The sequence below is a fragment of the Capricornis sumatraensis genome, chromosome 12, assembly GCF_032405125.1.
Source record: "Capricornis sumatraensis isolate serow.1 chromosome 12, serow.2, whole genome shotgun sequence".
NCBI lineage: Eukaryota > Metazoa > Chordata > Mammalia > Artiodactyla > Bovidae > Capricornis > Capricornis sumatraensis.
Window position 1 is genome coordinate 83,478,084 of NC_091080.1, and position 14,192 is coordinate 83,492,275.

The 14,192-nt window shown below is 47.2% G+C and overlaps 1 protein-coding gene across 1 annotated transcript in view; it reads left to right on the forward strand.

Annotated features, from left to right (window-relative positions):
- Positions 1–14,192, forward strand: part of FARP1 (FERM, ARH/RhoGEF and pleckstrin domain protein 1) — a 236,270-nt gene that overhangs the window by 171,894 nt on the left and 50,184 nt on the right. Inside the window, exons 7-12 of the mRNA XM_068984199.1 lie at positions 709–856; positions 3,740–3,835; positions 6,102–6,265; positions 7,198–7,266; positions 10,068–10,143; positions 11,240–11,492. Coding sequence (XP_068840300.1) covers positions 709–856; positions 3,740–3,835; positions 6,102–6,265; positions 7,198–7,266; positions 10,068–10,143; positions 11,240–11,492 — 806 coding nt within the window. The remainder of the gene's footprint in view (positions 1–708; positions 857–3,739; positions 3,836–6,101; positions 6,266–7,197; positions 7,267–10,067; positions 10,144–11,239; positions 11,493–14,192) is intronic.

Sequence of the window (14,192 nt, forward strand, 5' to 3'; positions counted from 1 at the left end):
CTCACTTATCCTGGACTCTCAGAGGTGCAGGTTACCCACTCAAGACCAAACCCCTGGACTCCTTCCTTGCTTTTTTGTGAGATAAGAATAACACTGGCATTTTAGGACCCTGTGATTTTGAGTAAGAGAAAGAGTGTAAGACCAAGTACCAGGAAATCAGGAAGGGGACCTCATGAACTCAGGACGACGTAAGAATAGTGTGGCAATGGGGAACCTTTGTTCACCTCCATTTTGGTTTCTTTCCTTTGATCCATAAAATATCTTCAACTATCCTCTGTGCCTCCTGTTTTTGTTACTGCGTTTCAAGGAAAGCACTTGAGTCCTGGTTGATAGTTGCCTTTGATAGTGTTGCTGTGAACTTTGCAAATTTAGGGCTATTGTTAAGTGACTAGAAACTTGTTTCAGCATGATGGAGTTTTGCTTTCATATGACCTTAAAGGAAACTCTTTGAGATTCAAAAAAAAAAAAAAACTGGCCAAGTATGACATTGACTTTGGGGGTTTTGTGTTACACAGGCAATACAGCTTTTGTTCCACTGGCTTGACTGTGAGTTATAAAGAACTGGAGGCTGGGTGTCGTCTGATCAGGTAGCCCCATTGTTAGTGATGAAACACCTTTTTATTTACCAGGAGAAGGTGCCTAATCTTGAGTTCATAGACAGGGAGTTCAAATCTCCTGGCCTTTCTCTTGATTTTTTTGTATTCTCAGTGGACAGACACCAGCAGAATCAGATTTCCAGCTCCTAGAGATTGCCCGCAAACTGGAGATGTACGGCGTCCGATTGCACCCGGCCAAGGACCGGGAAGGCACGAAGATCAACCTGGCTGTGGCCAACACGGGGATTCTAGTGTTTCAGGTAAGAGCGTTTAGAACCAGCTCGGTTCCCTTGGTGATGGAGAGATAAGAGTTGACCTTCAACTCTGATTCCATGTTGGGTGGTCCAGGCTAAGATCTCTGATAATTATTTTTAGATGACGAAGGGAACAGACAAACCTCGCTACTGGGTTTCCGTTTCTTTCCATGCCCTCACACTTGCAGACTGGATTTCCTTTGCCCTTCCTCTGCTTGGGGAATCTGTGCTTGCAGATTTGTTTGTGTTTAGTGACTTTGTGGGCTTCCCAAGTGGTAAAGAACCCACCTGACAGTGCAGGAGATGTAAGAGACGCAGGTTTGATCCCTGGGTCGGGAAGATCCCCTGGAGGAGGACATGGCAACCCAATCAGTTCTTTCCTGGAGAATCTCATGGAAAGGGGAGCCTGGCAGGCTATGGTGCATAGAGTTGCAAAGAAGCGGATACGACCAAAGTGACTTAGCACATTGACCTTGTAGGATCACAGATACCTGTATCTCTCTGTGGACCTAACATAGAACATAGTTGAATGGAATCGAGATTTCAGATCCACAAAGTAAGCACCTTTTTCACACTTGGTCATGATATTCATCTTATTTGTTAACCTAATTTGAGTTTGTTTGTTTGTTTGAATGGATTTGGATTTTACCTAAGTCAGCTTGTTTATGATTTCGCGTTTACCTAACTTAGAGGATACAGCAATTTTATGAATTCCTAGAAGCTGTGTCCATGTCCTGCTGTAATTTTGCAGCAAAACATACTGTTCTTGGACCCTTACCTGTGTTTTATGAAAGGACATAATACTCTGCATTCGGAAATGTGTGCACCCTTGATCACAGTGCTGCTGTAGTGTTATTGATGAATGCATCTCTTTTTCTTGATAATATAATTGAAGTATTATTGACATGCAATTAAATGCAAACATTCAAAGTGTGCCATTCTTCAATATGGGTGAGTTCTTAACCTTGTATATCCTATGAAACCATCCATGAAATCAAGACAGGGAACATATGTACCACCTCAAAGCTTTTCCTCAAGACTTTTTTCTTCTCTTTAATTGAAGAACTTTTAATTTAATTTTCTTTTTTATAATCGATTTACAGTATTATATTGCTTTCAGGTGCACAACACAGTGATTGAGTATTTTATAAATTATACTCCATTTAAAGCTGTTAGAAAATATTGGCTAGATTCCCTGTGCTGGGCAATGCATCCCTCAAGGCTTCTCTTTTAAACAAGAGTGGATCATCTGTGCTTCGGTTTCAAAGGGATATAAAGAAAGCATCTGCCTGGCTCATGAAGCAGGGTCAGATTTCACGCTGTTTCGAATGTGTAAACTCATGCATGACCTAAAACTTTTTTGAACTCTGCTGGATTGTGTTCCATCTCCCCTTTGTATTTTACCAAAATAACCAGGGATTCTGTCTCTCCTGTATCAGATGTTTATCTGCATCTATGTGTTAGTTGCTCAGTTGTGTCCAACTCTTTGCAACTCCATGCCAGGCTCCTCTCTCCGGGCAAGAATACTAGAGTGGGTAGCCATTCCCTTCTCCAGGGGATCTTCCTGACCCGAGGGATTGAGCCTGAGCCTCCCACATTGGGCAGGGTGGGTTCTTTTCCACTGAGCCACCTGGGAAGCCCTCAGATGTTTACAATGAACCCTAATCACTACAGATTCATGTCCCAAGAGAAGTTGAAGTCGGTTTCCTCTGAGACAGTAGGAAGCAATATTTTAAGAGCAGTGTAGCGTTTGAGGAGGTGACTGTCCCTAACAGTTCTTGACCCATAGACATAATCTAGGAGTTCCTGAAGGGGGGCGGGGGGGGGGGGGAATGACAATAAAACAATGTAGTCGTCAGTCCTAGCCTCCCATTTCAAAATTAAAACCCTTCAACATTTCTAAAGATCAGGGTAGTGGTGGGGAGCCGGGTAAGACGTGCCTCACAATTGAATTAATTTGCTTTGATTGTGTTTGAGACACTTGAAATGTAGAGAACTGCTCAGTAATGTAATCATGTACAAGGACTGTGTCTTGGAATTAATCTTCCTGCCAGTGCCTAATTGCTTCATTCCAGCCAATTTAAACAAATGGTCCTGGTGTTCCAGTGGGCTGGAGGAATTCTAATTTCAGCTGAGAGGATGGGACAGATGGGAGCTGGAATATGGGGGCTCCCCTCTATGGGTTCCCCACATCCCACCTGGCTATCAAAGATGAGGATACATGCATCCCTCCCAGAGACTGTTCTCTGGTATCAGAGACACCCCGAGGGTGGGGTCTCCCTCTGTCCCGTGCTGCGGGAAGCCCGCCGGGTCCAGGGGCAGAGCAATGTGGACAAAGTGTGATTGCCAGCTGGTCTGTTGCTTCTGTGGCTCCTGGTTTAGGCACATGCCTGGGAATCTCATTCTGCTGCAGGGACCGTATGATTTAGAACAAATTAAAATCTTGCCACGCTGCAAGTTCCACATGGGTAGAATGAAGATAAACCCAGCTCACTGGGCTTTCATGGAAGGTTTCATAAGAAAAGGCCTGTAAAGGACTTGGGACCGTGGCTGGAACTTGCTCAGTGATGGTCCCTAATAATTATGGTGGTTGTCATGGTTATTATGTTTATTTATCTTTCTCTTTTATCAGCCACTTGGTCAGCCTCTTCTCTCCCTGGAGGCAGACTTAAGTGTGAAAGTCAGATCATAGAATTAGTGCAAAATAATGAATCTAGGAAGGGAGCGGGTATCACTCACAGCCACAGAGCCCTGGAATTCTGCAGCAGGAAGCATTCTTATGAACAGTCACATCAGCTCTCCTTTCTGATCCCTGGGAGCAAAGCAGACCATCTCCCGTGTTGCTTATCATGCAGTTCCCAGCTCACCAGCCGATGCCTCTCTTCTCAGGGTTTTACGAAGATCAACGCCTTCAACTGGGCAAAGGTGCGGAAGCTGAGCTTCAAGAGGAAGCGCTTTCTTATCAAGCTCCGCCCGGACGTGAACGTAAGTGCCTCTCAGGAACCTCCGTGGGGACAGGACTTGATGTTCCTCAAGTGAACTTGAGTCACCTTGGGGTGGAGTGGGTCTCACTAGGGTGCAGGTGGAACCTGCAGCCAGCAGCCCTCCAGGATTCTGCTAGTCTGTGTGGTGTGTCCAAAGGCTGAGCCACTCTACAACTGCCATCAGTAGACAGGGCACAGATGTGTGCCTGGGAGGAGTCACTTCCTTGTGCACAGACGTGTGCACATCTGACACCCCCCTCCCCAACCCCACTTTGTAGTTGCTGTGTCTCCAGCCTCAGCCACTCCTGATCCCGTTCAGCATTCTGCCATGTTCCAGGCCTGTCTCTGCCCATCCAGGGGCCCCCCACCCCTGACAGTGCATTCTCAGGAACTGACCCAGCCCCTCCAACACAGCCTGCCCACAGACCCTCTAAAGATGTTACTCACATGGCACTGGGTCAAAAAAGGAAGAAAGCATCTTCTCCTTCCACCATAAATGGGGATGGAGGAGGTGATGACAGAGCATTGGTGTCCCCAGCCAGAACTGGAGTACTTTTTTCCCATGGCGGGACAGAGATTATAAATGGCAGTCTAGGGTTATAGTCCCTTGGACAGCAAAGGTCCATCTAGTCAAGGCTATGGTTTTTCCAGTAGTCATGTATGGATGTGAGAGTTGGACTATAAAGAAAGCTGAGCACCGAAGAATTGATGCTTTTGAACTGTGGTGTTGGAGAAGACTCTTGAGAGTCCCTTGGACTGCAAGGAGATCCAACCAGTCCATCCTAAAAGAGATCAGTCCTGGGTGTTCATTGGAGGGACTGATGCTGAAGCTGAAACTCCAATACTTTGGCCACCTGAGGTGGAGAGCTGACTCATTTGAAAAGACCCTGATGCTGGGAAAGATTGAGGGCAGGAGGAGAAGGGGACGACAGAGGATGAGATGGTTGGATGGCATCACCGACTCAATAGACATGGGTTTGGGTGGACTCCGGGAGTTGGTGATGGACAGGGAGACCTGGCCTGCTGCAGTTCATGGGGTTGCAAAAAGTCGGACATGACTGAGCGACTGAACTGAACTGAAGGTTTATCGTTCCTTGGACAGCAAGGAAATTAAACCAGTCAATCTTGAAAGAAATCAACCCTGAATATTCATTGGAAGCACTGATGCTAAAGCTCCAATACTTTGGCTACCTCGTGTGAAGAGCTGACTCATTGGAAAAGACCCTGATGCTGGGAAAGATTGAAGGCAGGAGGAGAAGGGGTCGACAGAGGATGAGATATTTGGATGACATCATTGACTCAACAGACATGAGTTTGAGCAGACTCCGGGAGATGGTGAATGACAGGGAAGCCTGGCATGCCTTGGTCCATGGGGGTCACAAAGAGCTGGACGTGACTGAGCGACTGAACAACAACAAGGCTTATAGTAGTTTGGATACAGTATGGATGAAATGGGTTTTTATGACCTGACCTGGGAAGCAGGCACCCTTGGAAGTTGTTTTGTATGAGAAAATGTGTTTTGAGTCCAATAGACTGTATACTGCAGCCTCACTTGTCTGTAAGTTGAAACAGAGCTGTGAGGTTCCCCAAAATAGCTGGGACTGCTGGGAATGTTAAGGACTGTGGTAACCTTTGTTTACATAAGCTTGCCACTTAAATTGGGAGCATTCAGTCTAGGACTAGAAAATTACCATATCCCCTTTCTCAAATCAAAGGACATGAATTTTTCAGCCTTGACTGATACTTTTGTGCTCCAGAAAAAAAAAAAAAATGTTCATTTCCTGTATGGTCCTGGGGCCACCTGGAGGCTGGAATCTTATGCTATTTAATGGAAGGAAGGCTTAAGCACAGTATTCAAAGTTGGCATGAACCACGAGAGAGAGAATGGAAAGAAAAACTGTTTCATTTAAGGAGTCATAAAAGGAATTTTGATACTTGGGGTTTTTTTGAAGAAGGAAATGTAAGCCAAGTGAACAGAATTTGTTTATGAATTCAGTCAAAGGGAATGTTGATTTCTGCCAAGTGTCCCGTTGTCTGTCTGTTCCTCTAAGGAATTAAGTGGCGAAGAAAATGGTTGAAGGGTGACAATATGGCATCGTAATGGAACACCTGTATTTTACTCAGTATATGGATTTATGGTCATGCCATAATGAAATAACACGGCTAAAACTTAATGGGACAAATTTGTTTTTTCTGCCCCCTTTCCTGTTTTTCAACTGAACGTCTGTGGAAATGGGAAAACCCATGATGCTCTCTTCTCTTTTTAGAGCTCGTACCAGGATACCTTGGAATTCCTAATGGCCAGTCGGGATTTTTGCAAGTCCTTCTGGAAAATCTGTGTTGAACATCATGCCTTTTTTAGACTTTTCGAAGAGCCCAAGCCCAAGCCCAAGCCCGTTCTCTTTAGCCGAGGGTCATCGTTTCGGTTCAGGTAAGGATTATACTTCCCATCTGCACGTTTATCATGGATTCATTTCCCTAAGACTTTCAAGTTATCTTCGAAGACAACTTGGCAGATAGGGTGTTTTCTTGGTCATCCTAGAAGGCTCCTAGTTGTGTTCTCTTTGAATCTTAGATGGCCACGAGGCTGTCTACCCAGCCACGGTCAGCTCCCAGTGGAACTCTCTAATGCACAAAGAACTCCCTTTCTAGGTGGAAGCAAAAGTGCCTCGTTAACATTCGCTGTAGAGGAAATTCCCTGGCGGTCCAGTGGTTGAGACTTCACCTTCTAATGCAGTGGGTGTGGATTCCTGATTCAGGGGCTAAGATCCCACATGCCTCACTAGCCAAGATATTAAAACCGAAAACGCAAGCAATATTATAACAAATTCAATAAAGACTTGAAAAATGGTCCACATGAAAAAAAAAAAACAACTTTTCATAAGATTTGCCGTATCTTCACCAAAGGCCGTGTAGACTTGCCCATCGTTGCTTCAGTTTCTCTCAGTCTTTCAACAATCCTTGAGAGTCTGCTGAGTGTCAGATTCCATCCTAGGCATTGGCGTGTATGGTGACTAGAACTGTCCTGCTTTCGTGAAGTATACAAGCTCTTGGGATGGTTGCTCCATAACCAAACACAGGATTGTTGGGTGGTTGGACTTGTTTTCTGTTATATTGATAAGGGATGTATCGAGACGGAGAAGGGACAGCAAAGCACAGGTTCTCCTGGGACTGCTTACGGGAGGAGGGGAGGCAAAGATGGCACAGGGCTGGGCTGAGTGTGACCTGAGAACATGGGCTGGGCTGAGTGTGACCTGAGAACATGGGCTGGGCTGAGTGTGACCTGAGAACATGGGCTGGGCTGAGTGTGACCTGAGAACATCTTGCTGTCTTCTCCCTTCCTGCCCGCGGTCTCCGTTGCAGTGGTCGGACTCAGAAGCAGGTTCTCGACTATGTTAAAGAAGGCGGACATAAGAAAGTGCAGTTTGAAAGGTAAGAGAAACGTCAGTGCTGCTTCTGATTGGAGAGGAATCGTTCTCGGTGGGCCATGGGTGGGCCCTGCCTGTTCAGTGTTAAGAGCAGCTGCAGACCCTCACTCTGGGGTAAGAGGAAGCGGGCAGGGGGCAGGGATGGAGGAGGAACAGGAGCTTACAGAGGGGATACAGCGCTGTGAAAACCTACTCACCCCGGAGTCCTTAGATATTCGGGGATTTGAACTGACAGTACTTCTATGAAATCTTTTTTAATTGGAAAAGTTGCAACCCCTTTTCTTCAGTTTATTTATTTAATTCATTTTTATTGGAGTATCGTTGTTTACAATGTTCGTTTCTGATGTGTACAGCAGAGTGAATCAGTTACACGTATATCTCCTCTTTTTGTATCCTACTCCCATAGAATCTACATTGCAGGTCATTACAGAGTACTGTACTGAGTAGAGTTCCATTCAGTTTTTAACTCGATGAAGTTTGATTGAAGAGAAACAGAATGTATTATTTTTGTTGTTAGCAAATGCTGGTAGCTCTTGTCATATGCCAGGCCTTGTCCCAAGTCCCCTAGACATATGAACTCTTGGAGTCTTTATACCATCTCTGTGAGGTCAGTGCTATTTTCTTCCCTTTTTAAAGATTGAGACACATTAGCTCAAAGATGCTGAGTAACTCGCCCAGGTCACCTAGCTCCAGAGCCCATTGCCCTTCAGCATTGTTCTGCCTATTGCTACTGCTACTGCTAAGTCACTTCGGTCGTGTCCGACTCTGTGCGACCCCACAGACGGCAGCCCACCAGGCTCCCCCATCCCTGGGATTCTCCAGGCAAGAACACTGGAGTGGGTTGCCATTTCCTTCTCCAATGCAGGAAACTGAAAAGTGAAAGTGAAGTTACTCAGTCGTGTCTGATTCTTAGCGACCCCATGGGCTGCAGCTTACCAGGCTCCTCCATCCATGGGATTTTCCAGGCAAGAGTACTGGAGAGGGGTGCCATTAAAAGAAAAGGGTTCAGGGGTGAAATGTTGGTTCACCAAGGACTGTTTAGTAACAGAGCTTCTCTGGTGGCTCATACAGTAAAGAATCTGCTTACGATGCAGGAGACCGGGGTTCAATTCCTGGATCTGAAAGATCTCCTGGAGAAAGGGAATGGCTACCCACTCCGGTGTTCCTACCTGGAGAATTACAAGTGTGTGTTTTAATGTTTTTCTTTTTTCCCTTGAACACATTAAAAAAGCATAATAAAACACAGAGAATACAGCAAGCATGCATGTTCCTACTACTTAGAATTAGCTAGTGACATTTTTAATATTTTGTTTCTGGGGTTTTATTTCTTCTTTTATTTGTAGCTATTGTGGTTATGGATGTAGTGAAAAATCCTCTTTAAGCAACAGCCTTCATTATGCCCCTCCTCCTCTCCCCAGAGGCAAAGTACCTGATTCATGTTACTTCTAATAGAAATATTCATGCACCCAAGAGAACAGGCAGAATTGCCCTAGGGATGTCCTTTTTCATTTGAATAAGCAGTATTACATTGTACATAATTGGGCATCTTGCTTCTTAAACCCTACCCTGAGTTGGAGATCTAGGTTCATTGTTTCATGGTATCATGAAAGTATTATTTTTAATTTATCTGATTCCCTGTTGACAAACATTCACGTTGTTGGGTGTTTTGCTTTGCTGAAACAAACACGCTGCTGTGACCATCCTTGTATATTTGTCGTGATTCAGAACTGGGCTTGTTTCTCCCTCCCCGTATCCAGAGACATAAGGTTCAGAAGGTTATTTGCCTGTTTATCTAGATGTAACAAACCCCATCATTTTTTCAGATGATTTAAATTAGGCTTTTGGGGATCGTATGAGAAGGGGCCCTGCTCTCTCCGACTCAGAATGTGGGTGCTCCAGAGATTTGGTGTGTTACTTTGGAGTATTTTAAAGAAAAGCTGGATAGACAGTGGAATTTATTCTCTCTGCAGTTTCATGTGTATGAATGAGCTTCCTAGGTGGCACTAGTGGTAAAGAACCCGCCTGCCAATGCAGGAGACATAAGAGACCTTGGTTCGATCCCTGCATTGGGAAGATCCCCTGGAGGAGGAAATGACAACCCACTCCGGTACTCTTGCCTGGAGAATCCCATGGACAGAGGAGCCTAGCATGCTGCAGTCCATGGGGTTGCAGAGTCAGGCACAACTGAGTGGCTTAGCACACGTGTGTGCATGCCTTAAAGGTTTCTAATGCTTGCTCCCTGGGAAGGTGGGGCCACCTACCTAAGGGAAAGAAAAGATTAAAGGGGAGGTGTTAGTGGCACTGAAATCTTCTACTGTGGAGTCTGTATATTCATTCCTGGGGCAGGGCCTTTTCTCTGAACCGAGGGCTGCGAAGGAGTCAGCCAGTTAGTGCCAGTGGCCTCTATTACAGAACTGATCTACAAAATCATTACCCAGAGACACAATTGATTTCATATCATCACACCATCGCTTGCAATTCAGAGCTTTCCCGAGTCCAGCTACCTTCTCCCTCCCGGCAACATATCCCATAACTAGAGAGTAGCTGGTGCTCCCAACCAGCTGGACCAATCCAGCAGAAGCTAGGGATGCCGAGAACTAGCTCAAGGTTGAAGCAACCCCTGGATCCTACGGGTGTTGCAGAAGGGGTGGCGGGGTCTGTTTCCAGGGATCATTTATCCAGACTACTTTAGGTGCCTTCACTATTGAGTGCTTCACTACCGAGTGCTGTTTTTGGTTTTTTTTATTAGCAACAAAAAAACCCACAAGTCATCTAACTTGGTCTTTCTTGTATGATTTCTCCCAGGAAACACAGCAAGATCCATTCCATCAGAAGCCTTGCTACACAGCCATCAGAGCCAAATTCAGAAGTGCCAAAACAAGTCAGTGATGGTGTCAGTCGCTCTCATAGCTGTTTGCCACCAGACGTCCTCTGCTGAGGACCGGGTCTGCTTTTGAGGTCTTCGTGATTCACCCTTAAGGGGTGTTTTCTGGGGAGTCGAGTTCTGTGCTCTGACCCTGACCAAACTCAGGCTCTGCGCTCCTCACCCCTGAAGCCTGGCCTCCAAGACCCTGGCCTGTATCCCTGCCCCTCTCCATCCCATGCCCTTGCTCCGGAGGATGTTTCTCTGTTGACCTGAGCTCAGCGTAGGGCTGGTGGGGCCCCCCAGAGCCAAGCCCATCCTCCTCCAGCTGTGGCCGGGCATTAGGAACCTAGTTCTCGAGGGATGGGTGTAGCTCCCCTTCGGTGCCAAGGTCAGAACCTCACGCTGGCAGAGGACTGGGCGGCCAGTTCCCAGGGCTCGCGTTACACGGCAGCGCCCGCAGTTGGCAGCCAAACCCATTATCACTCTTGCTGTGAGGGTGGCCAGAGCTGGTTTGCCCCGGAGCTGGTCTCTGGATGTGTTCTCAGGGTTTTCTCTACAGGAGAATAAGAGCTTTGTTGGGGAAGCACACGAAGGCGGTTTTCATTGTGTGACTCCAAAGAGAGCTGTGACCAGCTCATTCCTGCCCTTGGGCATTGAAACAAAGGTGGCTTCTGTCATTTGTCTGAAATCCGTGTCAACTGGCTTTCGGGGACCCTGGGCGGGTGCCTTTTCCTCTACCCCCTGCCCCCAACACCACCTCGGGAAGCTCCCTGTGGGCGGGAAGGGCGCTCTTGTTCCAAAGAAAACTCAGGAGACCCCGGGTCCTAGAATGCTGAGGCCCTGCCTCACTTGGGCTGCCGGGGACCCTGAAAGAACATTCTGGAACCTGGCAAGACACCCCTGGGAGGGCCCACTTAGAGCCAGGGTGCCTTGTTCCAGGACCGGAGGGCAGGCTTTCTCAAGCTTTCCTTGGCCACTTGGTGCGCAAAGCTCTGCTATTCAGTTAGACGCCGCGTCTTGCACGCTCTCTCTGCGCTGGGGTCTAATGGCTCCCTTTTCTATCTCCCCCCATCCCTTTCTCTTACCCCACCCACCCCGCTTCTTCCCCCAGGCTCAGCAGAGTGGCAGCCTGACCCTCGGAGAAGGCTCTGAACCCCCGGGCGGCCAGAGCTGCCCGCAGGGCGGGGACCTCGCCACGGCGTCGGCCGAGGACGCTGAGCGGCAGCGCGGCCCCGGCCCGTCCAGGAGCCCGGCCGGGAGCACGAAGGGAGACGGGGCCAGCGCGGCGGCGGCGGAGGAAGACGAGGAGCTGGTTAAGGACAGGCCCCAGCAGAGTAGGCCGCGGCCCCCGCAGCCAAGCACAGGTCCAGCATCCGAGGCTGCCCGAGGCAGCAGCGCGTCCATTCCTTTCATTGACTGCAGTGACGTAGACAGTGAATCCGACCTGCTCAGGGAGCACGCGTCCCAGTCCCAAACAAATGACAACTATGAGGCTGACGTGACCAGTGGCGTTTATCTGCCGTCCAGGGATGATGAGAGGCGAATAGAGGCTAGGCCCCGGGCTGCCCCTCACCCTGCCAAGTCCTCCCGGCCCCCTTCCAGAGAATTCCTTGATGATGACTCAGCAGACCTCAGCTTCGATCTGAGTGGGAGCCCCAGACTCCCACGACACAGCTCTCTGATAGACGAGATGTTCAGAGGTTCAGGCGGTCACAGTCCCCTGGCCACTCCCTTGTCTCCCAGCAGCAGGAGTTCAAGTCCAAGTCTGAGCTGGGACAGGACCGGGTCTCAAGGCTATGTTTCTGAAAACACACATGACCGCAGAGAGAGAAGTGTGGGAGGAGAGAGTTTCCCAAGCCAGGAGCCCCATTATGAAAATGGTTCCCCTAGCTCACAAAGGCCATACTTAAGGAATCTGAGATATAACAAGTCAGAGACAGATCCACTCATTCTTAGCCAGGTAGCCTCAGCCCCGGAGGCAATGGATATGCCTGATGGCCTTGGAAAGGGAGGCCTGGCTGGTTTAGGAGGTAGAATGCTAATTAATGGTACACCTCTCATGGGTCCAACCTCAAGGATGGCACGGTCAGTGGGTACCACTGGCAAGGCACCCCTGCAAATGACTGAGGGCTCAACCAGCAGTGGGAGTGAATCCAGCGATTCAGATTCTGAAATGGTGAACCCTCTGAGCCGGCCCCTGGTGTTTGGCAATCCAGCCGTGCTGAGCTCCCCCTCTAGGGTGAGGACAAAGAAGTCCTTGGGTGGCCTGCCTCTGAACCAGGAGATAGAGGAGGATGAATGAGGAGACAAGAGGGCCAGTCCCCAAAGGTTGGAAACCCGGTGTCACGAGTCCAGGGTTTCCCAGGGGAGAATGAGTCCTAGCTGCTTGTTAATTGGTAATTGACATTGGTCACAGGGAGTTTCGGGCAGACGGGTTTGGATAGGCCATGCCTGTCTTCTCAAATCTTTCAGACTAACAAAACTTCACGTATCATGACAAGTTTCTCTGATTATACCAAGAGCTTGTTTCTCTTTCTGGTTGAAGGCGAGGAAGAAATACTGTTATGAATCTGATCCTGTGTATAGTGTGTCATATTTACTTGAAAATTTTCTACGTATGTTCAATCATGTACACAGATCATTCTCCCATTTGGTTGAGTGTTGGGACTAAAGTGTCATTGAGGTCCCAGGAAAGGTGCAGGCTTTACTTTGAACCCCTTCTTTAAAAGGAGGACTGCTTTGTTATACCTCATAAAGTGAGGAATTGACAAAATTCAAGGCCCAGTGTAAGTTGGTTGCTTGTTGAGATGAAGCGTGCTTGAAATATTAGTGAGGACTAATGAATATTTAAATCAGAAGTATGTGGAATTCTTTCTCTTCTTTGCAGACTTCCAGTGAAATGATATAAATCCTCATGAACTATAATTGGCGTGGGATTGCTGGTTTGGTTTGAGTTTGCTTTCGTGAGTCAAATGTTAGTGATGCTTGAAGAAGCTGTAACTGGCTGTCAGAACCTCTTGGTGAAGCACAGAGATGCTTTGGAGTGATGACACAGGAGAAAGTAAGATCTCGAAGGGTGCATGCTATTGTCACCAAGAAGTTAGCAAACCCAGCGCCTGCCTTTGAATAGTGCACTCTGCTGAGAAGGACTGTTTTTCCCAGTCTCATGGCCTTTGGTTGATTTTTATGCATATTCTTAACATTCACACTCTCAGGAACAGTGTCTTCTCCCCAGATCAGTGACTTCGGGCTGTTTCTCTGTGCAGGAAAAAAAGAAAGTGGAAGTAGTGAGAGGTTTGGTTTCTTTTTAAATCGTCCCACCTGTACTAGTGCCTTCCACTGAGTATTCCTGCATTTCAGATGGAAGGTGGTTTGAACTTGCATTGCTTCTCGGCCTTAGCGGCACTTTGGAATCAGCTGAGACATTTTAAAAATGGTTGCTGCCTGACCCCTGACCCTAGAAATTGAGATATAACTGCTCTGGAGTGCCTCTTGGGCTCCCCAGATGGCTGTGCTAGGCAGCCAGGGTCATTTCTCGGCCAGATGCTATTGCCTTCTAGAAGCTAGTGGAATGTGATGAAGGTGTTAGCTGAAATGTTGGCTTGCTTGCCGAATAACAAAAGCATTACAAATGAAATGTTTTTTGGTGTTTTGGTACTTTGCCTGCTCTTTGGTACTTTTTAGTCTTTGGTACTTCTTTTTTTTTTTTAAGATAAATTGTAGAACAAAAATTTTAGATCTAAGTAACTACAAAACTATTGGAAAGAGTTGTAACAGTGATCCATCCCTGGGGTGCCGCCTTGCCAGTGGCCTTATAAAAACTCATCATGTGGCTTTGTCATGAGGAAGCACTAACTAAGCGTGTTTAGGAAACTGAGTAGAATTTGGCAGCAGCGTTGAACAAGCAAAAATAATGACAGACCCTGTGGTTTACATGTGACTGTCTGTCCACATGAATGTCAAGACATCGGTTTTTAAAGATTCTGAAAACTTAATCCATTTTTATGCACACTTTGGCTTTATCTTCCTAGTCATTTGATTCAGTGCATGATTGATGAATCAAA